The sequence below is a fragment of the Pongo abelii genome, chromosome X (assembly GCF_028885655.2).
Source record: "Pongo abelii isolate AG06213 chromosome X, NHGRI_mPonAbe1-v2.0_pri, whole genome shotgun sequence".
NCBI lineage: Eukaryota > Metazoa > Chordata > Mammalia > Primates > Hominidae > Pongo > Pongo abelii.
The window spans coordinates 47,566,305-47,591,850 of record NC_072008.2 but is presented as its reverse complement, the minus strand read 5'-3'; the positions used below and the strand labels follow the sequence as shown (position 1 = coordinate 47,591,850).

Genomic DNA, 25,546 nt, shown 5'->3' with positions numbered 1-25,546 from the left:
AGGACAGAGCACGGTAACTCTGCAGTCCTGGTGGGGCTGGTGTTGGGCCTCCTGCTACCTGCTCTAAGCGATAAACACCCCTCAGTCCCCACAGCCAGCTGTCTTCTCCAAAGTAGGAGGCTGAAGATCCTCAAGGGGAATACAGGCAGACCTGGGGCGGCGGCGGCGGCGGTGGCGGAGGGTGGGGGGGAAGCATAAGGCAAGCAAGGGGCCTTTCCTCTACAGATGTTCTCAAGTATTTCCATAAAAATCGCAAAGTATGCCTGCAGGCACTGGCATTCGGCAGAGCTGTTTAAGACACCCCTGCAGCAAGGAAATTGAACTAAGAGCAGCACAGGCATTCCTGGTGCTGGGAACCATGACCACAAAAGGCTGCCCAGGGTCTGAGTGCTTTGAGCCAGGTGGGAGGGGATCTGCCCTAAGGACATAAGGCATGCTGGCCATGCCCTAGCAGCCTGGTCACCGTAACTTTCCTCTTCACAGAGCAGGGAGTTAGGACATGGAGGTGAGAATTGAACCCAGCTCAAATTAATAGTCACATGGACCCAAGTACCTGCTCACTATGGCCTCACGGGTGCCTCCATCTCTTCCTAGGCAGAGAGGGCAGGAAGAGGTGGCAATTACATTTTCTTTGTCCAGAAAACTGGCAGGTGTGGTGGGGTTGAGCCCTCTGAGTTACCATCTGAACCAGACAGCTCCAGGAAGTCCCTTCCTTCCCTGGAACCAGCAGAGCAGGCGATGTGGGAGTTATTAATTCTTTATTAGGATTCAGGTTTCAAACAAGGTAGAAGGCAGTGGCAAGAGGGGTTCAGGTAGGGGGATGATGAGGGAACACCAGACTTGGCTAGTTGGGCCACTGCCAGAAGCCAAATGGGAACCCTGGGCTGGAAGGGGTGTGGAGAGGGATGGACAAGGGGCCAGCCTAGAGGAGCAGACGGGGTCAGCGGATGGTGTATCGGACATAGGGAACCTCGACATCCTCGCCGCTCTCGTCGTTACAGCACAGCTCAAGCACCAGCGCCCGCACGTGGCGGCCCAGCTTTCGCTTCGACACACGGCTCACAATCTCTGTCATCCTGGGGATAAGGGGATGGGAGTATAGGGTCAGGAGGGCAGAAAGCAAGAGAGGACGGGCAGGTAGGTGGGGGCAGTGAACTGGAGTGGGACAGCTGGACGTTGAAGCTCCCCAACCCATACAGGGCCTCCCCTAGCCTGGCCAGTGTCCAACTCACGGCTGATCCAACCGTTCCTTGAGCTTGGCAGCTGGCATGAAGAAGGAATACAGCATGGACACGCCCTGGGACAGCATGGTGATCTCTAATTTGTGCTCAGTCTGGAGAGGGAGGGGGAACAGCAGGGTCATGGAGGTGGACAGGCCAGCAAGTCACCTTGCACACCTCGCCCCCCGAGGTGGGGTGACAGAGTGAGGGAGGGGCCTTACCTTAAAATAGTCAAGGAACTGTTTGAGGGTCATCTCCTCACCATTAGGCTGCAGCCCTTGTACCTCAAAGCGATCCCACAATGTCCACTCTTGGTTATAGTACTGCAAGACAAAGAGGGGAGTGTAAGATGGAGACCATCCCAGAGGGTCCAGCCCCCATCTGGCTCCATCCCCCTCACCCCCATGCAGACATGTTCAGTCAGATCACAACCCTCTTTTGTTCGAAATCCTCTTGTGGCTCCTATCTCACCCTAAGCAATGAAATTCTGTTTTCTTTTCATCTCCTACCCTCCTCAATCTCACACTCACTCTGGGGACTTTGAATTCCTCCAACTTGCCAGGCACACCCCTATCTTGGTACCCTTGCAAGAACTGGTCCCTCTGCCTGGAATGTGTCCCCACTTGCCACCAAGCCTGCATGGTTTGTCCCCTCACATCCTCCAAGTCTGATCTCAAATGTCATCTTTTCAGCAAGGCCTTTTCTGACCATCCCACACAAAATCTCAAACACATCCCCTCGCCCCCTGGTATTCTCAAGTCCTCTTTATCTTTTTTTTTTGAGACAGAGTCTCGCTCTGTCACCCAGGCTGGAGCGCAATGGCGCCATCTTGGCTCACTGCAACCTCTGCCTCCCAGGTTCAAGTGATTCTCCTGCCTCAGCCTCCTGAGTAGCTGGGACTACAGGTGCCTACCACCACGCCCGGCTAATTTTTTGTATTTTTAGTAGAGACAGGGTTTCATCATGTTGGCCAGGCTGGTCTCGAACTCCTGACTTCAGGTGATCCATGTGCCTCGGCCTCCCAAAGTGCTGGGATTACAGGCGTGAGCCACCGCGCCCGGCCTCTTTTTATCCTTTTTTGATTCCAAAGTCATTTAATAGGTTATTTATATAATCTACTTGAGGAACGTAACTTAGAAGAGTACCTGCACACAAAAGGTGCTCAATAAATATTTGAGTGAATTCATGAATGAAGCAAGCAAAGCACTTAAGTGTAGGAAGCGTCCAATAAATTTTGGCTGCCATTATTGTGTAGTTACCAATAATCTCCCAGGGCACAATTCAAATATCCCATCTTTTCACACGTACTCAAACAATGTGATTAATGAATAAATGAAAAAGGATACACAAAAAGGGTAGGTACACAGACAGAAATCCTCACCTGGTGACAGGGTATGACGTGAATTAGAACCAGATCTACACAGATACACCCCACCCAAACCCTGCTTCGGATGCAGGCCCCCACCTGGTGACGTGGTGCGGCAAGGGGTTCAGAGAAACCAAAGAAAGGCAGGGCCAAGTTGAGGAAACCATTCTTGTAGGAGTCAAGCTGTCGGTGCCCCTGTACAACCTTGTACAGCTCCAGACACACAAGGCCAACCACGGCTGCTGTGGTCGTGGCAATGGCTGGGATGATCTTCCCTGCAATCAGCTTGCTCTGAGAGACAGGAAGGGACAAAAGAAGGTGGTAGTTAAGTACAAGAGCCTCAGAGTCTACAGAGGGGCTAAGTGTGGGTAACTCAAACATGGAGGAGGGTGGAATATCAGGTCTAGATTCCCCTCACCTTGTGCCGGTCTGCAGGAGGAATGTCATAGTTTTCTGCCCGGAGGTTGGATGCAGCCACGATGAAATCCATATGAAAGTTGCTGTCATCATCCTGTTTTGAGTGGGGAGGGTGTGAAGGCAGTGGGGAGAGGATCAGATAAAGAAGATGTGTATCCTCCACTGCAGCTGCCCCCTAGACTCTCCCGGATCACAAAGGGATGGCTGGGAACACCTACTCATTCAGAGCCACGTCACAGGCCCACAATCTGATCCCCACAAAGGCCCGGGGCTGGCTCCAGATACTCCTGTTTTCTCCAGCCTGTCTATGCTTTGCCCATCCTCCTTCCCTGTCCTGAGCCCCCACCCCGTACCTTCTCAAAGTCAATGGGGTACATCTTGAATCCAGGGAGCTTGTCTGGGCTGGGCAGAGTGGCTTTGAGCTCCTCTAGACGACTGTCATCTGCATGAAGAAAGGGACACTGTCAGTCCTTTAGATCCCAGGCTAAGGTCTGAGGTGGAAATGGGAGCCCAGGGCGAGGCAAAAGGTATTTAGGTAGAAAAAGGATTTGGAAAGGAGAGACATCCTGGGAGAGAAAAGGGGCAAGGAGGAGAGGTAGAGCAGAGCAGAATACAAACCTGAAAAACACAGAGAAAGAGCTGAGGCTATCAAGAACGATCTCTCTAGAAACACTAAGGAACAGAAATGAAAATGTTAGGAGAAAGTGGAGATGGAGAGATCAAGATGGGAGACATAAAGATCTTGGGAAGAATGATGTAGAGCAAGATGGGAACACAGAGGATACAGGGAGGAAAAGGGGAGTAAAAAAGATATATGGAGGGGAAGTTGGGGGGAATATACGGATGTGGACATAGAGGAAAAATATGGGGGGAGATGGAGAAGATATAAAAGGGGGAGAGTGGGGGTATATACAGAGGGCGAGGCAAGTGGGAGGAGAAAGATGGAGGAAATATATGAAGGTGATGAGAGATATGGAAAGAAAGACTGGAAGACATACATAAAGGAACATGAAGGAGTAGATATTTCAGAAGGAAGATGGGGACCATGGAAGGGGAAATGGGAGGAGATCTATGGAGAGGAAGACGGGGGAGATATAAGGAAGGTAAATGTGGGGGGCGTTACAGAGCTACAGAAGCATCATATACAGAAGGGAGGGGTGGTGAAAAAATATGCAGATGGGGTGGGGTGGGGGTGTCAGTAAACCGCAGCCCCAAACTATGGAGGGTGAAGATGCACAGAGAAACATGGGGGTAGATGTACAGATGGGGGCGGATCTGGAAGGAGACAAGGCAGGAAGGTATCAAGGGAGAGAGGACCGCTGGTAGAAATCATACCTCCTAGATGAACAGATCAAGAAGAAACAGAAGAAAGAACAAAACTAAGGGAAATACACAGAGCAAGAGTAAAACAGCAAGTTCTCCTGAGGGCCAGATAGTGGGGAGGAGGAGGAGGAGGGAGGGAGATAATTTGCCCCAACCGACCCTCTTCATGTCAAAGGGAGACTCAAAGGAAGGTGTGGGTAAACCTCAGGCCTGGGGTCACAAAGCAGAGCAGAACCAGGGGTAGAGGACTGGTGGGGAGGCTGGACTAGGCCGGGGACATGTGGGGGTGACTCCTGGCCAACTGGCCAAACACCCTCACCAACAGAGGCATTGGCGCTCTGCAGCTCCTGGTCAGAAACATGGATCTTGACGCCAGACTTGGGGGTGAATTCGGGGACCTGCACAGACTGCAGGAGTGTGGCCACAGCAGCTCGGTCCTGAGAGCCTGTCAGCCCGTAGGTCTGGGCAAACAGGTTGGCAGCAGCCATCACATAGTCCAGATGCAGGGGCTAGGAGAAGGCAGGGCAGGGAAGGGTGAGCACATCAGCCCTCGAGTGGGGAGCCGTCACCTCCTTCCCACCTATTCACCCTCCATCTGACCCCAGAAGACCCTAGAGAGGAGACTTACGTTGTTGACATCAAAGGTGAGCGGGTGTGGACAGCGTTTGGGCCCAGACCAGAACGGGGCTCCCGAGCTTGTGAGCTAAGGGATGGAGAGATTTTTGAGAACAGGACCTGAGAGTGAAGGCCTGACAATCTTCACGCTTCACCTAGGCCCCAGAGGTGCCCCCAATTCACTATCTTGGGTTGGGCACTCGATAGGGACTGGAGCCAATCACAAAATACCCCAACTGTAGGGTCCCACAGGTTGAACCAGAGATCTGGCTGAGAGAACAATTACCAATCCCTGGGTAGCCATTTTGTGCTAGACAGCCCATCATTTAACAAACTCTCATGGATTACCAGGCATTGTACTAACTTCATATTAATAAATACCAGTTAATCGTCCCCAAACCCCCCATGAGATAGATCACTATTATTTCTACTTCACAGACGAGGAAACTGAGGTACAGAGAGAAGTTACGTGATTTGCCTAAGTTCAAGTAGAGTTTGGATTTGAACCCATATTGATTCCTGTGCTCTTAACTCCAGAATTTCTCCCCAATAATCCCTACAGCCCTGACTGAGAATCAGGTATGACGCAGCCCACACCACAGTCAAGGGAAACAGCAACCAAGCCTCTTTGCTCAAAGGAACTAGGGTGAGGAAAAAGCAGGTCAGGGTCAATCACTCTTCTCAGATCCCCATGCCTCAGGGCACCTGCCACAGCCGGACTCCGCAGTGGGAGGACCCACACTGCAGGCTCCCATTTCAGGGAAACACATTCTGCCAAATGGACCCAACAACTGGGCATTACCTGGTCAGGAGGGAAGTTGTGCAGCAGCTGCCGGATGTTGTTCGAGTACTGGGTGTGCCAGTGGTGGCAGGCCCAGGTCACGCAGTCAGCCCAGGTCTGTGGTCGCTGCAGCACCAGGCTGCGCTGCACAGCCTCCAGCACCTCCAAGGGCTGGGTGCCTGCCAGCCGCAGTGTTCGCTCCACAAACTTGGGGTCTCTGTCAGGAATCGAAGAGGACAGAGGATAGGATTACATGTCAGCCTCAGGAGTGGGCTCCAGAGCAATCTTACTTTCTCCATGGAAAACCAGTCCCGACCCCAAACAACATGAGGCCCGAACAGCCACTCATTCATGTGAAAAGTGTGCCTGGTGCCAAGTGTTACTGTGATGAGGAAAGCAGGCGGGATGCCTTGGCTGGTGGACAGGGACAGGGCAAGAGGGCACTCGAGTTACTCACGTGAGGTACTGGTTGACATTTTCTGCTGGCTGCTTGAAGAGGCCTTCAAACTCATCCCGAGCCCACTGCAGACAGAGCAAACAGATTACATGTGGCCACAGTTGACAAAATGGGTTTCCGCAGGCATTATTAGAAGGACCATCAGTGAATAAAGCAAGTACAAGGCGCACAGCTACTCTGGAAGTGGGGAAGCTCTCCAGCCTTCCCCATTCCCCCACCTCAATTGAAAAACCAGGCCAGGCGCAGTGTCTCACACTTGTAATCCCAGCACTTTGGGAGGCTAAGGCAGATGGATCACCTGAGGTCAAGGGTTCGAGACCAGCCTGACCAACATGGTGAAACCCCATCTCTACTAAAAATACAAAAATTAGCTGGGCGTGGTGGCAGATGCCTGTAATCCCAGCTACTCGGGAGGCTGAGGCAGGAGAATCTCTTGAACCCGGGAGGTGGAGGTTGCATTGAGCCGAGATCATGCCATTGCACTCCAGCCTGGGTGACAGAGCAAGACTCCATCTCAAAAAAAAAAAGAAAAGAAAAACCAATGAACTAGATTTGGGCAGTGGTTACAATAGTGCTGTGTATGTGGAAAACTGTTTTGTTTTGTTGTTTGAGACAAAGTCTCACACTGTCATCCAAGCTGGAGTGCAGCAATGCAATCACGGCTCTCAGCAGCCTTGACCTCCCAGGTTGAAACGATCCTCCCACCTCAGCCTCCTGAGTAGCTGGGACCGCAGGCACATGCCACCACACCCAGCTAATTTTTAATATTTGTTGTAGAGACAGGGTCTTGCTGTGTTGCCCAGGCTGGTCTTGAACTCCTGGGCTCAAACAAACCTCACTCCTTGGCCTCCTGAGTGCTGAGATTATAGGTGTCAGCTGCCATGCCCAGCCTAAAAATGTATTAAGATCTGAGTGCCAGGCGAGGTGGCTCACGCCTGTATTCCCAGCACTTTGGAAGGCTGAGGCAGGAGAATCGCTTGAACCTGGGAGGCGGAGGTTGCAGTGAGCCGAGACCGCGCCACTGCACTCTAACCTGGGCAACATGAACAAAACTCCACCTCAAAAAAAAAAAAAAAAAAAAAAAAATCTGTGTACCTTATTCTAGATATGTTATGCCTCCATAAAAAATAAAAACTTCAATTAAGTATATCTTACCACAGTTTTTTAAAAAAGAAAAAACTCAGACCAAACCAACAATGATCCCTATCCAGGCCCTGAGGACTTGGCAGAAAACAAGACAGAGGCCAGACACAGCGGCTTACACACGTAATCCCAGCACTTCTGGAGGCTGAGGCAGGTGGATCACTTGACCCCAGGAGTTTACAACCAGCCTGGTCAACGTAACGGGCATGCATGCATGCACACACACACACACACGTACACACAGGCACTTTCCAGGAGGTGAAGGTTGCAGTGAGCTATGATTGTGCCAATACACTTCAGCCTGAGTGGCAGAATGAGACCTGTCTCAAAAAATAAAATAGCAAACAAGACAGAGGTTCTGGCCTCTTGAGAATTCCTAGGACAGTTCGCAGTCATTAGCAAGGTAGTTTGGAGTGTACAGATGTTAGAAATTCAGGTTCAGATTCCAGCTGTGCCACGTATTACCTAGTTTTGTGACTTCAGGCACACAAGATAACATCTTTACCTCTGTGCCTTGTCTCTAAAACAGGTGTTACAACAGTGATACCTACTTCATGGGGTTGCTAGGAAGAAATGAGCAAATACATATGTATTTAAAGCTTGGTTAAAACAGTGCCAGGCACACAGTAAATGCCAAGTGGTTCACAATAGTCCTGTGAGGTAGATGCCGTCATTCCCATTTTACAGAACAGGAATCTGAGGCACAGTGAGGTTAAGTTCAAGGTTACACATGACCTAGTAAGACTGAGGTGGGTGCACAAATACAAACGTACCCACTCTGGAACTGCAGTGTCAGAAGGGAGAAAGTGACAGATGGAACTGTTTTTTGTTTTTTTTTTTCCCTTCCCTATTTTGTTCCCACCCTCATACTCCTACTATTCTAAATGGTTTGGCCTCAAAACACTGCACTAAAAATTATTCTGACAGCACAATGGTAATCCCTAGGTTCTGTTTCTTGGCCCAGGTGGTAGTCACCTATGTGTTCACTTTGTAAAACTTCAGCTAGATCAAGCTTGTCTAACCTGTGGCCCATATGCAGCCCAGGATGACTCTGAATGCTGCCCAACACAAATTTGTAAATTTTCTTAAGACATTATGAGATTTATGCACGGACCTTTTTTTCTTTTATTTTTTCAGCTCATCAGCTATCGTTAGTATTAGTATATTTTATGTGTGGCCCAAGACAATTCTTCTTCCAATGTGGCCCAGGGAAGCCAAATGATTAGACACCCCTGAGCTAGATAATATATGCACTGTTCTGTAGATACATGCACCATACACACAGAATCATCCTGACAAACCAGCTGTTAAACTCATTTTGAGTAACAGCTGGGTAAAACCTGAATATGAACCATTAGAGACAAATAAATAACTGGAAGAGATGGTAAGAATGATTGTTAATTTTGTTGAGCATGAAAATGATGTTTCTGTTAGACAGAAGTAGTTCTCAATTGGGAGTGATGTGGCACCCCGGGGACATCTGGCAATGTCTGGAGACATTTTTAGATGTCATGATGGAGGGAGAGTGCTATTGGCATCTAGTGGGCAGAGGTCAGGAATGCTAAGAAACATCCTACAGTGCACAGGGCATCCCCTCTCCCATGACAAATAAATAACCAGCCCCAAATGTCAGTAGTGCTGAAGCTAAGAAACCCTGTTCTACAGCAACATATCCTCACTTGGCAGAGGCACTGAAATAGTAGGGAGTAAAGGGTTGTGATGTCTGTGACACATTTAAGCACAAAAAAGAAAAATCTACATAAATCTAAGAAGAAAATGTGGCAAAACATTAAGAATTGTTAAATTTAGGTGAGGAATGGTATTTGAGTATTCATCATAATATTCTTAATATTTGTCTATGTGTTAAAAAAAAATCAAAATAAAAGTGAAAAAAGAATGAGTCATTCTAGAAACCTAGGCTGCCTGGTGGGAAGTGAGGGAGGGAGGTTTGGAGAAAAGGCACATCTTACACTTAGGCATGCAACATCTGAAGGCAAGGCAAGGGCCTGGGGGCGAAGAGGCAGCAGCCTGGCCAGATGCCTGGCCTCTTTCCCTTCTCCCACAGCTTATCACCTGCAGGGTGTGCTCGATGGCATTAGGGAAGTTCTTCAGGGTACAGATGGGGATGGACTTCTCAGGTGGGTCCTGGCTGGAACTGTACGACTCTGTCAGGAAGGGGATCACCACCTGCACATTGCCTTTGGTGCCCAGTGTGCCTGACTCCAGCAGTGGCTTCCGGTAGTAGACACAGCGGCGGTCCATGTACATGCCTGTGGGGAGGACAAAGTGAGAGCCAGGAAAGGAACATCAGGAGAGGACAGAAAGACAGACACCCCTCTTGGTATATACACACTGAAACACACACAACTTTGCCCTTGACCACCTCACCCGCCTCCAAACTCACGGGCATCCACGTTGTCCAGGGCATTGGCCACGCCATCTAGGTTTTGGAAAAAATCGTCATCATAGATGCGCTCCGTGTCAGGACCCACACGGTTCTGGTGGCTTGTCACCCGGATATGTGGATTCATTTGGCGCACAGCTGCAGCAGCCGTGTCAGACTTTAACTTCTAAAGGGTTAAGAAAGTGCAGTTCCAGGGTGGGGATGCGGGAACAGAGCTCACTTATTTGTGCATTCACCCAACAAACATCTTTATTTTTTTTGAGACAGGGTCTCTTTCCATCACACAGGCTGGAATGCAGTGGCATGATCACGGCTCACTGCAGCCTCAACTTCCCAGGCTCCAGCGATCCTCCCACCTCAGCCTCCCGAGTAGCTGGGACCACAGGTGTGTGCCACCATGCGTGGCTAATTTTTGTATTTTTGGTAGAGACAGGGTTTTGTCATGCTGCCCAGGCTGGTCTTGAACTCCTGAGCTCAAAGACCTTGGCCCCACAAAGAGCTGGGATTACAGGCGTGAGCCACTGCACCTGGCCCAAACATCTATATAAAGGGCTGTCTGCCTGAGACTGATTTATTTAATGCTGGGCAAGACACAGGCCCTGAGTTAGGAGGCTAGCAGGAGAGACGGTCTGTGACAATGCCACATGGCCAGGATGATGATGCATGTGGCAGGGGCTCAGTGTAAAGGGAAGCTGTGGACAGGAACAGACTGGAGACAATGGGCCAGACATCTGTTCTTTCATCTAACACCTACTATTTTTCAGGTAATAGCACCCAGGATTGATGCAGAGTCCCCCAACCACCACCAGGATGCTGGCACACAGACAAGCAGGATCCTTTCAAAGCCCAAACTGGGCCACGTCCCTCCTCTGCTCAGAATCCTCCCCTGGATCCCACCTCCACTTACCGTAAAATGAGTTGGCTCCCTGACCCCTCCCACCTCAGGATCTTTACGTAGGCTCTTCCACAGCAGAGGGCGCTCTAGTCCCTCATATCCTTGAGGTCTTTGCAGAACTCAGGCCTTCCTTAACCATTGTCATCAATACTACAAACCATTCTCCCTGACTTCCCTTGTCTGGTTTTAGTTGTTTCCTTTGAGAAGCACTCATCACCAACATTAACTATATACCTCACGATCGTATCGTGTCTATTGTTTGCTGTCCGTTCCCCTCTCCCTCCAGGAATCTTGTTTTATTCCTTGGTATATCCCCAATACCTAAAACAGTACCTCAATAACTATCTGGTGAATAAATGAAATAAATGAAAGGGGGAATAAATCCTGGGTAAGCAAAAATGACATTGTTCCTTACAGAAGGCTTCTCAGAGAAGCCTGCATAACCAACCCAGTTTCCATATGTGCAGAGAAGTGTAAGCCTAGGAGACTGAAACTACAACCCTTGGAAAGGCCTGCTTCCAAGGTCGGCCCCTTGGCTGGTGCCCACCACTCCCCACCTGGTATCAGTGGTTCACTGTGCCTAAACTGTTCATGCAAACAATACAGTTTATGCTGAACACCTTTTCTTCTGGGAGTCTGGAAATTTTGGTACGTGCCAGGCAGGGGGCGCCTACATGACCAGCCCCAAGTAAAAGAGATGGTGCTGACTCTAACAAGCTTCCCTGGTTGGCAACATTTCATGTCTTGTTACACTTTGTTGCTGTTATTTCTGTAGTTACTGTTGCTACTGGGGAAATAAAGGCCGCCTTGTTTAACTCCCGCTGGGAGAAGACTCCTAGAAACTTGCACCCGGCTCCCCCCAGACTTCATCCCACCAGCCTTTTCCCTTTGCTGATTTTGGTCTGTATCCTTTTGCTGTAATAAATCGTAGCCACAAGAATGACTATATGCTGAGTCCTGTGAGTACTCTTGGTGAATTGAGCTTGAGAGTGGTTTTGAGGACCCCAGACACACCGTCCCAACCAGCACTAAAAAGAGGTCAAGGCAAAAAAAAAAAGATACAGAAGCTGAGGGAAAGAAAGTCCAAAAAGAAGGGCTTCTGGCAGAGGCAGAAAGATCTCTGACAGAAAGAATGGGAACAAGAAAAAGGAGGGGCGAGGTGTGGTGGCTCACGCCTGTAATTCCAGCACTTTGGGAGGCTAAAGCAGGCAGATCACCTGAGGTCGGGAATCCGAGACCAGCCTGACCAACGTGGAGAAACCCTGTCTCTACTTAAAATGCAAAATCAGCCGGGCGTGGTGGTGCATGCCTGTAGTCCCAGCTACTCAGGAGGCTGAGGCAGGAGAATCGCTTGAACCCAGGAGGCAAAGGTTGCAGTGGGCCAGAGATCATGCCACTGCACTACAGCCTGGGCAACAAGAGCGAAACTCCGTCTCAAAAAAAAAAAGAAAAAGGAGGAAAGTGAGACGACAAAGCCCCACCACCTCCTACCCTACTCACCGTGACATCCCAGGGCCGGAAAAGAAACTGTCGATTCAGATTTGACTTCTCAATGGTGTCCATGTCTGTAACGATGATTTCTCCACCCTCCCCGCAGCCCAGCCCAATCATGGCAAAGTTCTTGAGCAGCTCACAGCCAATGGCCCCCGCACCCACCTAAGAGGCAACCAAGAAGACAGGCAGAGGCTGGTCAGGGTGATGCAGGTTAGTGTGAAGCTACCCATTACCCCTCACTCCCCAGAGAGATGGGGAGAGGGGCTAACACCACATCTTCAGGTTGCAGGACTCTAAGAAATGACACGCAGTCATGTAAGGAGGCACCAGAGGGGGAAACGAGGGATGCACTGGGCTTCCCTTCAAGATAAGGAGAATGGCAAAGGGAATGCGCCACCGGTTGCATTGAGATGCTGAAGGAAGCCCCAGGGGAGATGGCCAGAGGCCAAGGTGAGGGAAGCAGACATCCAAGGGGACCACTCACCAGGAAATACTTCTGCTTGCCCAGCTTCTCTTGCAGGTCTGAGCCAAACACAGCCACTTGCCCGTCATAACGGTTCTGGCGCTAAGGAATGCAAAGGGAGGAGGGTTAGAGAGAGGCCTCCCCAGAAATGTCCCCAATGATGCCCTCCCCACAGGTCCCACCCACATACCTGGAGGCATTTGTCCTCTGTGAGAACCTCTTTGTCCTCAGGGAGACACTCAAGGGCATCAAAGTATAGCCACTGCATGATGGGCATGAACTTCCCGGAGCAGGCCTGGAGAGGGGAGGGGAGAGAGGGGGTGGTCAGTGGTTAACAGGGGTCTGACACAGACAGAGAGCAAGTGACAGAGTCAGGGAGGCACCTGGCCCACCCCAATCCTGCCTCTCCCCACCCGTGCTGACCTTCATGACTTCCTGGGCAGCCAGGCCCCCAATGAAGGCGTTTATGGGTGCCAGATCCCCAGCAGCCACATATGCCAGCTTCCGGATGAGGTCCTCGTCCAGGTTCTCTTGCTGCACTGCTGGCAGGGCTCGAGCATTCACAGCCTGTGCTAAGGCTACCAGTTCTGCTGCGTCCTCCTGGTGGGCCAGAAAGAACCAAGAAAGGATCTGTCAGGCCACAGTGAGGGCAGGGAGTGTGGACAGGCAGAGAGGCATGGTGGGCCTTCAGTGCCCATGTCTGCGCTGGCTGGCTCGCCCACCCACCCACCTCATTGCGGGGCCGAGGTGGCCGGCCATGCTGAGCACAGAACTGGTGCAGGGCCTGGAAGCCAATGTGCAGCTGGGCAGGGCGAGAAAACTTGGCGAAGTCCGTCATCACAAAGTCAGGTTCTGCCAGTGAGGCCACCAAGGATTTCTGTGGCGGGGGAAGGGGGAGGTCATCAGAACCAGAAGAGAGGAATGGAGAACTAGGGAATGCCTAGAACCACCCCCACAGCCCACTGCTCCCATCGACACACTCACAAAGCTAATCTTCTTAGGTACTTTGACCTGACTGACAATGCCTCCACGGATGTAGTCGGAGAAGTTGGAGGTGTCACAGATGCTAAAGGTATAAGGACCTACAGAGGGCAGGAAGAGAGCTGTCAGTCTACCCATTCTCCCTAAAATCCACAACCCCTGCAAGATAATGAACCTCCTGCCCTGACTCAGCTCAGACATCAGAAACTGTCTCCCCTCTGCTCCAGGCTCTACTTGGACATCAGAAACCATCTCTCCTGTGCCCCAGACCCAGCTCAGACCCCGTGAGAGCCTGTGTCCCTGGCTCCAAGTCTACACGGGAAGACCTTCTCTGCTTCCTATCCAAATCAGCTCACACACAAGCAGATCCTCTGATCTGCCCTGTCCAAACACCAGAGACCTTTTCCCCACTCAGCTCAGATACCAGGGACACATTCTCCCAGGAACAGCTCAAACACAGTACCTCTCCCCCATGCCCACCAGCTCTTATTGGACCCCACGGGATTGTAGTTCATCTCAAACACCAGGATGTGTCTCCCCAACTCTGAACCAAGGGCCATGTCTCCTCCCTTCAACTCCCCGGCCAGAACCCAGGAACATATCTTCTAGTTCCCCTCTGCTTCCCCCATGGTCCCAGCTCACCCAGGACTTTGATCTCCATGGGCTGATTTCCGTTGAGTTCAACCATGCCCTGTACTTCTGAAAAGGAGACAAAGTCCCCGCTTTCAAACCCGTGTCGGGCCTCATCCAGGCAGGTAACCACACCGGGGTTGTCCTGGTTAAAGGAAGAGTGAGTCTCAGAAACAGGCCCAGGGTACCAAGAGCAGACAGGAAGGACTACCGCAGCCCACCTGCCTGCCAGGAACCCTAGGGCTGGTGTCCTTACCTTGGTAACCATAGAAACCATAGCACTGAGTGGCTGCTCCCCATTGGAATCTGTGAGGATCATTTCCTCTCCAAAGTCACAGAAGAGCTGCCTGTAGAGGGAAGCAATAGGGCTGGTGCCCGTGTCCCACGCACATACAGGCCCCATGGGTCCCTCAAGATGTAGTGAAAACTTGCTGAGCAAACTCAGCCTATCACTGCTGGGATGTAAGATGGTACTTGTGCCACATGGGGAGAGATGAACACACAGAACCCAAAACCTGGGTAGCTGAGAAGGGATGAGGGCAGGGAGAGCCTAGAGGTCTTGGCCCGGGCGTGGTAGGAGTTGGGAGAAAAGGGGACGGGGAGGCAGGTGGGCTGCCACTCACCCAAACAGGCCCCGCGTGTCTGCCACCACCAGCTTGATGCCACGGTTGTGACAGAACTCACCCACTCGCAGCTGGTCCTCCAGGGGGGTGTTGGTGAGCACCACCACCTGTGGAGAGATGGAGGCTCAGGCTCAGCACTGGGGTGACGGGGAAAAAATGGAGGGCTGGTGTGGAGGACTCAGGCAGTCCTCAAGGCAGACACATCCAGGCTTTGCTGGGTCAGCCTCTTTCACAAACACATAGCACCTACTGTGCATCAGACTCTGTGGGGGTCGAAAATGAACCCCTGGACTATACCAGGAAAGGTGAAGAGGTAGCTGGGAGGACAGAGTTTGGAGAAGAGCTGACTCATTTATTTGACAAACACCCGCTGCTGTCTGCCTGCCATGCCCTGTGAGACATTGGAGTAAAACTCTGTCTCCAGCCAAAGTCTGAGCTCACTCCTACCACACCCACCTGCTTCCAATTCTCAAGACAACGCCTGCTCCGCCATGATCTTTGGGATTTTGCTCTCTGCCTGAATGTCCATCCTTCCCCACCAGGGTGAGCTCCTACTCCTCCATCAGGATTTAACTGCAGTGCCCTGGCAACCTGGGATACCCCAGGGCCGACTCTCAGCTTCCAGAGCACCTCTTTCCGGCCTGGACTTTTTAATTAACAAACACCCATCCAGTCCTTATATGCCAGCTGCAATTCCACGTGTTTAACCCTCACAAAAAGTACATGAAGTCAGTGCTGCTACCACGCACTGACTACAAACAGGAAAACTAAAGTACAGGAGATGAAGCAACCTACTTGAAGTCACACTACCAAGGCTGGAGGCCTGCAGCAAGGCAGTATGGCTCCAGTCTGTGCCCACAACCACTATGCTGTACTGTCTGTACACATCTTCCCCACTTGAAAAGGCAGGGCCAGACCGGGTGCGGTGGCTCGCACCTGTAATCCCAGCACTTTGGGAGGCCGAGGCGGGCGGATCACAAGGTCAGGAGATCGAGACCACCCTGGCTAACACAGTGAAACCCCGTCTCTACTAAAAATACAAAAAAAAGATTAGCCAGGCGTGGTGGCGGGCGCCTGTAGTCCCAGCTACTCGGGAGGCTGAGGCAGGAGAATGGCGTGAACCCCGGAGGTGTAGCTTGCAGTGAGCCGAGATCGCGCCACTGCACTCCAGCTTGGGCAACAGAGCAAGACTCCGTCTCAAAAAAAAAGAAGAAAAGAAAAGGCAGGGCCAGGGGCTAACTGCTGCCTGCATACTCTAGTCCCCCAGCACAAAACTTGGCATTCAGGCCGACCCATTAAATCAATACTGAACACTACTGAACAAACCAGAGATGGGCTCTGAGAGAACTGGGCAGAAGGCTGGATGGTACCCCCAAGATACCTGGAAACCACTAAGGAAGTCCTCAACGAGGGGTCCAGTGTAGGCAGTGACAGGCACATAGCTGTTGAGCTCAGCGAGGCGGGGCTGTGATACCTCGGCCCGGTTTTTACCGATGTCCTCCTCCCGCAGGTAGAACTGTAAGGGTGTGCAGTAGGGAAAAAGATGAAATGGCTGTGGCACCGGGAACAGTGGTGCCCCGGGAAAGGGGAAAGGGGGAAGGGTACTAGGAAGAGGTACCTGGGAGGAAAGATCAGCCCACTGGGCAGTGCCCTGGTCATGTAGGGTAACAGCCTTGACCCCACCAAGGATGATGTTCTTAGCGATCTCCACGCCCAGGCCCCGCAGGCCTGATACCAGGACACTGGATGTCTGGAGCCGCTTCATTGCCTCATGGCCCAACACATACCTGCCAGGTTAGGGGGTACTCTAGGTCAGGGCCTGCCCCACCCAACCCTATCCTCTCAATGTCCCATTCCACACCCCTCAGCCCGGCCTTGGCCCACTTACAGCTGCCGGGAATAAAGGCCCTCGTCTATGTCTGCTTCACTGCCGTTCTTGGCCATTCCCTAAGGATAGAGGGAAAGAACAAGTTTAGGGAGACACACAGGAGTGGAGCATGGATAGACAGACAGTGATACAAAAGACTTTCCCACCCACCACCTCGTCTGCCAGTCTCCACGGAGAGGACACTCACGTTGGTTGGCACCGAGGGCACTTCAGACAACACGGACTGGGCAGGGGAGCAGTTAGAACCCGGCTTTGGATCAGGCCCGGACACGCGACGTTTCTTGGACAGCGGCGAGCTGGACATCTGGAGGAAAAAAAGAAGGTCAGAGGTGACCCTGGGGCACATGGGTACCGTTTTTCTGTTTGTTAGTAGCAACTGTGGGGGAAGGGAAGACTTAAGTATTAGTACCCCCATTTTACAGCAAAGAGGGGACAGGCACAGAAAGGTGAGGACTTGCCCAGGGTAACACAGCTGTCAGACCTAAGATCTGAACCCAGGTGGTCTAATTTGCAAATCCACACTGCTGACCACTAAGCCATTTGCTTCTTCCCAGCCCAGGATAATGAGGGAGAGACTCCAATCCTGGAGTGAAAGGAACGACAAGAATGTACTTGTGCCGAGGTCCAGGTCAGGGGAAGGATGTGGATTCAGGACAGACCTGGTTTCAAATCTTGAGCCTGCCACACACTAACAGTAATAATTAACCGCCACAGGCCTCAGTTTTCTCACCTGTGAAACAGGGGTGATAATACCACTTACCTTCCCCATGGGGTTATCGAGATGATAAATAACACAGAGCATAGAACCTGGCACAAAGTAGGTAGGCAGTAACAAGCAGCCATTCTCCTCTCCCTTAATCCCAGGGACGGCAGCGGGAGCGGGGAGTGCAGGAGGGAAGTGAGGCTTGGACATCCATCAGGGTGGCATGATGGCAGGAGCGGTAACTTGCTGAGAACCCAGTCCCCAGAGGGGCTCAGGGAGGTAAGTTTTATAAAGCCCAACCCTGCCCCCAGCTTTGGGAGGGGAAAACCGACACAGACCAATAAAAGAGGTTGCAGAAAGAGAGAAAACAAACACATCCCAAGCCTCATCTGCGTGCGGAGTCCCTTAAACAGGTTAACCACAATGATAAATGAGTATTAGATTTATCAGGAGTCCTCCCTGTGCCAGATGCCATAGTAAGCACTTCTCTAAACCTCGTCTCACTCTGTCCTCAAGGTACTCCTGTGGGGTTTGGACTGCTATCAATAATACCCCCAACTTTAAAATGAAGGAAAAAAATTTACTCAGGGACGTTTGGTGACCAAGGTTCCCACACACTAGCTGAGCTGGGACCAGACCAGGATCTGCTGACTCTGAAGCCCAAGCTGCTTCCTCGTGTTATCACGTTTCATCCCCTCCATGACCCTGACCCAGCAAGGCAGAGTTTAGCGTCCTTGCCGGACAAATGAGAAGTAACTTGCCCAGGGTCACCTGCTAGGTCCCAGAGACAGAACAATACAGCCTGCTGTGGAAGTGAAATCTGGTGACTGGGTCCACATGCTGGAGATGGGAGGACCCAGAGTCACTTCCCCTCACCCCAAGTGCTCCTCTAGGCACTGAGTCTTCTGTTCACACAAGTCCTCCCACACTGAGACTTATGACACTAAGTATCCCAGTGTACCTAAGATTCCATCTTGGCACTTGTCACTAGCACCAACCACAATGACAAGAGCTCCCTACTATCTACCAAGAGCATACTGCGTGTCAATCAAAGAGGAAAGGGCTTTGTCTAATCTTAACAATCCCCATGACCCAGATAACCCTATGCCCAAATCACAAATGAGAAAACAAAGGCTCAGAGAACCCCATTCACTCGCCCAGAGGCATGCAGCTGGTGGGGGACTGCTTGCCAAATGCCCCGGGCTCAGGGCCCAGTCCAGAGGGCTAAGGAATGGGAGATGAGGGGAGGCAGGAGGCTAGCTGGAGCCCCTGAGATAGCCAGGTGAATTGCTTAGAATGCTAAGAGCCAACCTGGGTAGCAAGAGGCTTGGTGAGTTAGTAGAGACAAAGGTGAACCATATTTTCCATTTACTGACTCTCTGACTGACCTGGGGTAGAGATCTCATTTCCTCTGAGCCTCATTTTCTCCAAAAGCTGGGACAAACGAAACTGTCTTCAAGGGGCTGCTGGCAGGGTTAAAGAAGCCAAGGTCTGTGGTCAGAACTCACTGACCTGAGGATGTGAGTTCTTCCCTGGGCACGTGTAGTGGCCTCCATTACTTAGTTATCTCCTTGCCTTGTCATTGGTCAGTTTGTTTGGGACACGCCATTTCCTCACTCCATAAATTAGAGATGATCCAGGGCCAGAGAGCACTTTAATATCTGGACATTTCACCTCTGGATCCCTAGTGCAGGCAGCAAGAGTCTAAGAAGTTTCAGATGATTGTTCAAGTGGATTTCGACTGCAAAGGTTTGGAACAGCCCTGTCTCAAGGCAAGCAGGAGTCTGGGACAGAAACTCTGGAGAGGAGCTAAAGATCCCCCCACCCCCAGCAGAAAAACAATCTACACCCTTCCTACCTCAACATTTGCTCAGGCCCCCAACATAACATATACACTGTAAACTGTTTGGCAAAGCTGAGCTGCGGCTCAGTTTCTAAACATACCTGAGTCTCCAAACTGAAGATTTTCAAGCGTAAGCATTCTCTATTCCCAAACCAGAGGGTTTGAGGGAGGAGTCTTGGAGGTGTGAGAGGAGGCAGGTTAGCAGGATGGAGAAGCTAGGGCATAGAGAAGGGGGGCTGGAGCATGTCAAGCTTTCTGGGAGGGGTTAACTGAGAAGTCCATGGGAACGTGAGAGGAGAATCAGCAAGTGGGTGTCTAAGAGCAAGGAGGCTCTGAGACAAATGGGAAAGGAGATGTTAGAAGTCCTGGGAGGGAAGGGACTAGGCTAGCATATTAGGAAAAGACTCAAATTCGGATCTCTGGAAAAGGATCTTTTGGAGAAATGCTGAAAAATTGCAGTGGAGGCCCCCCGAGGCTGCAAGGAGGTAGGAGGACAGTTGCTGGGCCCCATGGAAGCTGCAAAGGGAATGGGTGGGGGATTCTAGAGTCTGAGGAGGCAGCAGGAAGATGTTGGGGTCTGGGGGGAGGGGTAGCCTCCATCAGGAGGATGTTGAGGCTCTGGAGGTCTCTGGAGACAGATACTGGTAGCAGAGAGAAATCTTTAACCAAAAATAATAGATAGGGACATGCAAGAGGAGAGCTGTATCTGACATTCCTACTACAGAGTCCCAGGAGGCTGTGAGGGTGGATGGTGAGGGGCTGGGAGAGGTTTCTAATGGAACACAAAGGCCCTGTGTCAATCTCTGACAGGACATGCTAGGTATCACAGCTGCTCTGAGGGGGTGGAAAAGGGAAGCTGGGCCCAGATAGTTCAGGCCTTAAAAAGGTTAGTAAGCAAACACTGGCTAGGTCCCCAAGTGGGGTTGGGTTTCTCTGACCAATTATGTAGGACCCCATGGAGGCGCTGAAGGTAGATGCTGAGAAGAGGGTTTTCTACTGCGGTAGAAAACAAGAGGACCATGTCCAGGCGCGGTGGCTCACGCCTGCAATGCCAGCACTTTGGGAGGCCGAGGCAGGTGGATCACCTGAGGTCAGGAGTTCAAGACCAGCCTGGGCAATATGGTGAAACCCCATCTCTACTAAAAATACAAAAAATTAGCCAGGCATGGTGGCACATGCCTGTAGTCCCAGCTACTCAGGAGGCTGAGGCAGGAGAATCGCTTGAACCCAGGAGGTGGAGGTTGCAGTGAGCCGAGATGGCGCCACTGCACTCCAGCCTGGACGACATAGTGAAACAGTTCTGTCTCGGAAAAAAAAAAAAAGAAAAAGAAAACAAGAGGGCCTGTGGGGGGAAGGGACATCTGACAATGATCCTGGGGTCCAAAGAGGCTGAAAGCAGAAGCTGAAAACCCCTGACTGCAGACGTTAGGGACCTTGAAAGGATCTGAGGGCAGATTCTGAGGCCTGATGTGAGGATAAGGGATCTGTGAAAAAAGCAGCTAGAACCCAGGTTGGTTTTTGAAGGCAGAGGCTGGGTCCAGGGTGGGGTTGGGGAGGCGAGTCTCTGATGGAAGGGGCTAGAAGCCAACCGGGTCTGCAAGAGCAGATGTTCGCAGGGGCTCTTTGATGGAGGATTATGTATCCAAACAGTTCCTCCCTGGTATCTGGTGCACTGGAAGGCTCTGGGGGTTCAAGGTGCCTGATGGGGAAGATGCTGAGGCCTCTCAGTAGTCTCTGAATACTGGAAGTATAAAAAGCGAGAAATTCCGTAAAAGTAGAGAAAGTGTCAAAGGACAGAGTCTAGGAATTGAAGAGTCTCTCAAGGCAGATGCTAAGAGGGGTCTCTAAGTAGAAATACTGGGCAGAATCTCTGATGGAAGACGCTAGGGCCAGGGTGGGGTTAGGAGACCTGAGGTGTGGCAAAGAGGGGTCCCCGACACAAAGGCCAGGCCCAAATGGCCTTTCACAGGGTCTAGTGCCCCTGGAAGCTCTGAGCGCGCCTAGCATGTGTGTGGGATGGGGGTCTGAAGGAAAATGCTAAAAAGGACTCTCTTACAGAGATAAAGGGCCTATGGACCCCTTCGAGATCTAGCCCGTCTTGGAAGCCTTGAGGGCAAATACTGAGAGGCTATGAAGTGTCTCAAAGGAGATTCTGGGGCAGGTCTTTAATGGCATTCAGTGGTGAGGAGCTCTGATCAGCAATGCTGATCCCTGTAAATCTCTACTGTAGACTGGGGAGAGTTCTGATCTGAGATACAAGGTTCGGGACAGAGTCAGGTCCCAGACTAGAGATGCTGGGCGTGAGTCTCTAAAAGCACATCCTGGGGGTCCGACTCCAAGGTCAGATTTTGCAACCAGAGGGAGCCGGAGTGGTCCTGGCCGGGAAAAGTCGGCCCCGCCCCAGGATCCGCTCCCCCTCCCTACTCCGCTGATTCCTGGCTCCCGAGTCACCGCGGCCCGCCCCGACAGCAGCGTGGCTCAGGCCCCTCCAGTGCCTCCCCGAAACCCCTGCCCAGGGCGAGGCGCAGTGAAAGGACGTTTTTTACCAATGCCGGTTCCCCGGGTCGCGCCGCCGCCAACTCCTCAAGGAGCCGAAGCCAAGCCCGGCCGCCACCCTCCTCCTTCTCCTCCTCCCCGCCGCCTGGACCGCCTAGAATCGCCGCTGCCGCCTTCTCCTCCCCCGGCCGTTGTGGTTGTGGTTGTCCCTGCCACCTCCTTACAGCCGAGCCTCCGACACAAGATGGCGGACGCTGAGCCTGGGGCAGGAACAAAACCTTGGGCCCCACCCCCAGAAACCCGGATGCAAGCGGGCCGCGCCTACTTATGAATCATGCATAAAGTTCCCTACCCCGTTGCGATTCATTCGGTTAGAAGTGGAACAGTACCACCTGGTGGACATTGTGGCAGTAACAACGAAAACAGGTAAAACAGAGGCCACGCCTCATGGAATGTGAATAATGAATGAATTGTTGCAGCCAGGCTGTCAAGGAAGTGAAGAAAAACCGTTAAGGCCATGCTTCCTGATTATAAGTTATGCATGAAGTTGAGTGATTGGTAGACTAACAACCAGCAACCAGAAAGCAGATGTTAAAACATGGAAGCCACACACCCCCCATTCATGAATAATGATGATCTTGCAGGGGCCCGGAAGCCAAGGAGACCCAGGCCACAACTTACTTATGAATAATGCATGAGGCCCAGTGAGTTGGAATAAAAGGGGCACGCCCGCCTATTGCTGCATCTAATACACTGTAAGCAGGGAAATGGGGCTGCTGCAGGGAAAACACACTCTCCCAGGTCCTGAATAATGAATTATGCTGCTGCAGTAGCTCAACCTGGAAACTCAGAGAGGTCAAGAAAGGTTCCACCCAATTTATGAATTATGCATAAGGCGAAGAAACACCCAAGACTGCCCTGCCCAGCAAATAGGGGTTACGATGCCATAGCCAAGGCAAAGTGAGCACGCCTTCCTGTTCATGAATAATGAAAGATGTCACTGCAGTGCCACCAGAAAACCCAGGGGAAGTGTACTCCCTGCCCCCGCCTCCCCTCTCCACGCCTCCCTCCATTCTCCCCGCCTCAGGAACAAGGGCTGCCTTGGTCCAATCAAACCCAAACTCACTACATGTCTTTGGCAGGTGCCTCAGTTTCCACAACTGTAAAATGAGGATAGTAATAGAGCCCATCCACCTCACAGAGATGTGTTATTATGAAAATCAGATCACGCCTGTAATCCCAGCACTTTAGGAGGACGAGGCGGGTGGATCACCTGAGGTCAGGAATTCGAGACCAGCCTGGCCAAGATGGTGAAACCCTGTCTCTACTAAAAATACAAAAATTAGCTGGGCATAGTGGCGGGCGCCTGTAATCCCAGCTACTGGGGAGGCTGAGGCAGGAGAATCGCTTGAACTCGGGAAGCAGAGGTTGCAGTCAGCCGAGATCGTGCCATTGCACTCCAGCTTGGGCGACAAGAGAGAAACTCCATCTCAAACAAAAGAAAATCAGAGACTATAAATTATGGGATGAGCCTTAGAACATTGCTGGCACAAGGCACTGTTAAATTTTTAAAATATTATATATTAATATAAAGGTAATATATTAAGATATGTAAATATATATTTACATTAATATAAAATTAGTTATGAATACTCAGCCACTACAGAAACCCCCAACTTGGGCCACTGCTTCCCCATTCATAAAATAGGAATAACAGCAACTTACCTTGCGATGGAGTTTAAATGAAGAAATAAGTAGAAAGGGCTTAGACCAGTCCCTGGCACACGCTAAGTGTTATATTAGTAGTAGTAGTACTATTAAATGGCAGCGCAGGGGAATGGGGAGGGGAGACATTATGGCATCTGGTTAAGACTACAGATTGCGGAACTAGACCTCAATTTGAATCCCGGCCCAGCCACTCACTGATTGTGTGACCTTAGGCAAATTACTTAGCCTTCCTGTGTCCCAGTTTCCTTATCTATAAAGTGGGGGTAATAATGACCTACCTCCTAGGATTGTCGTGAAGATTAAATGCGCTAAGTAGCTAAACGAGTGTAAGCTAATCTTATCATTATCCTCATACCCATTATTCAGGCTTACAAAACGATTTGCCAAAGATCACACAACTGGAAAGGATCGATGGGATTTGAATCCAGAGCCTCGGCTGATTATCTGGGATTACCAGGCCATAAGAAATGAACAATGTAGGAGGCCTCATCCCTTCGCTAGACGCCAGGTTTTAACTCTGGTACCTGCAAGGGAAAGCTAACCGCGGATCATGCAGATAAAGCTGCAAAAGCCACGCTCCTCATGAATTAAGCACGGAACCCCTAGAAAAGCCACTGAAAACTCAGGTTGCTACTTAACTTTTGAGAATCAATGAACTCGTTTGCGCGGCAGACGGCAGACTTCAGAACGCCCCTTCAGCACGTCCCTTCGGCACGCTGATCCGCCCCTCGTGAATAATTCACAAGCCGATAACCTTCAGCGGACCAGGTGCGAAAGAGGCAAAAAACTGCCTTCTACCACAGCCCCACTTCATTATGAATAATGAATAAAGGCCGGGTGGCGCCGCGTCAGCTCAGGGAGAGCTGGGCTCCGGTGTCCCTTCCCTAGCCTGAGCTGGGAGGCTCCTCTCCCTAGAAACATCTGGGCCCCCGACGTGTCCAGTCTCGCAGTTCTGAGCCTCCAGGCGCGGGGAGGACCTCATCACAGAACCAGAGGTCACAAAGGCCTGACACCTCCACAATGCCACGTCGGTCCCGATTGTTCTGTCACCAGGACCCCGTCCTGAAACAAGCCCTCCCCCAGTCCCGCCTTGACTTTAGTAACCTCAAACTTTGCTTCTCCCCTTGAAGAACAACCCAAATCCTACTCCACGGACAAGGGTGCCCATACACGGACCCTAAGAATCTCCCCAAAGCCCCCCAAACCCTGCCTCCGAGGGGTGCTCCCCGAAACAGACTCCCAAATCCCACCCCGAAGTCCCCAAACGGCACCCCTTAAGGGTCTCCTCAAAAGCAAACGCCCCCTAAATATCACCCCGGGCCCGGAGGCTCCAAATACGCCCATGAGGGGTTTCCCCGAAGTTGGGATTAGGGAAGCACCCTCCTCCAAATGCTGTCCAGAGGCTTGGGGGCACGATGCTCCAGCTCACCCCCTGTGCCGGGCGGAAGCCTCGCCTTCCTGCCAAAGATGAGCTGAAGCCACGGGGCAACGGAAGAGCAAACCACCTCCGTCGTACAAGAGAAGCCAGAGTTTGCGCGGAGCTCGGAAGCGCGGGGCCTTGGAGAGCCCCGGGTCTGGGATGTACCACAGATGCTTTGCTAGAGGGGCGTCAGTCCCTGCTCCTGCGTGGCTGGTGCCCGTTTCAGACCCAGATGACCCTACAGGTTGTGGTACGGCCCAAATGCGCGCGGCATGCTGGGGGTGGTAGTTCTGTCTGGCCAGTGCCTGGTGCACGTGGTGGGCACCAGCGTCCAGAATATGGGAAAATGTAAGCCTGGGCTGTGGAATTGCCGGAGCCGTGCTCTGTAGGGTGGGAAGAGGAAACGGAACGTGTGGGTGCCTCCACATGGAAAGGCACACCCATCCTACAGATGGGGAGACCGAGACTCAGGTGGCCAAAAAAGTTCATTTGACATGGGCCAGGTGCTGGAAATTCTTCCTTGAGCTCATGGAGCTGACATTCTAGCAAGAGACACAGACCATAAACATAACAATAAGTAAAATTATAGTTTCACATACAAACCCGTATTATAATAGATATCTGTGACTATACACAGTAATATAAATTATGGATAT

At 51.5% G+C, this 25,546-nt stretch overlaps 1 protein-coding gene across 6 annotated transcripts; it reads right to left on the bottom strand.

Annotated features, from left to right (window-relative positions):
- Positions 1–741: 741 nt before the first annotated feature.
- On the bottom strand, positions 742–25,065 carry UBA1 (ubiquitin like modifier activating enzyme 1). 6 transcript variants are annotated; one of them, XM_024240903.2, is made up of 27 exons: positions 21,793–22,016; positions 18,792–18,869; positions 16,888–17,004; positions 16,701–16,759; positions 16,431–16,599; positions 16,194–16,328; positions 14,813–14,919; positions 14,446–14,536; positions 14,202–14,334; positions 13,563–13,660; positions 13,309–13,455; positions 13,002–13,178; positions 12,769–12,873; positions 12,600–12,680; positions 12,122–12,277; positions 9,727–9,892; positions 9,396–9,592; positions 6,180–6,244; positions 5,744–5,939; positions 4,955–5,029; positions 4,646–4,835; positions 3,357–3,445; positions 3,005–3,097; positions 2,686–2,877; positions 1,442–1,543; positions 1,233–1,333; positions 742–1,076 (listed from the first exon to the last, which is right to left on the bottom strand). In XM_024240903.2, exons 2-27 carry the CDS (start codon positions 18,807–18,809, stop codon positions 941–943), a joined length of 3,195 nt encoding a protein of 1,064 aa, XP_024096671.1. In that variant the 5' UTR covers positions 18,810–18,869; positions 21,793–22,016; the 3' UTR covers positions 742–940. The 6 variants fall into 6 exon arrangements, with proteins under 6 accessions (XP_024096671.1, XP_063577171.1, XP_063577172.1 ...); XM_063721101.1 differs by having other exon boundaries at positions 18,792–18,866; XM_063721102.1 differs by lacking the exon at positions 18,792–18,869 and adding an exon at positions 19,348–19,461 and having other exon boundaries at positions 21,793–21,995.
- Between the last annotated feature and the right edge of the window lie 481 nt (positions 25,066–25,546).

Bases quoted from the DNA above. Each gene is read 5' to 3' on its own strand.
- UBA1 (XM_054544150.1), bottom strand. From the start codon at position 17,613: ATGTCCAAGCCTCACTTCCCTCCTGCACTCCCCGCTCCCGCTGCCGTC. The intron at 14,335-14,445 runs GTAAGGACACCA...TCCTTTAACCAG, and splicing joins TGGTTTCTATGGTTACCAAG to GACAACCCCGGTGTGGTTAC. The intron at 1,077-1,232 runs GTGAGTTGGACA...CCTTATCCCCAG, and splicing joins AAGGAACGGTTGGATCAGCC to GATGACAGAGATTGTGAGCC.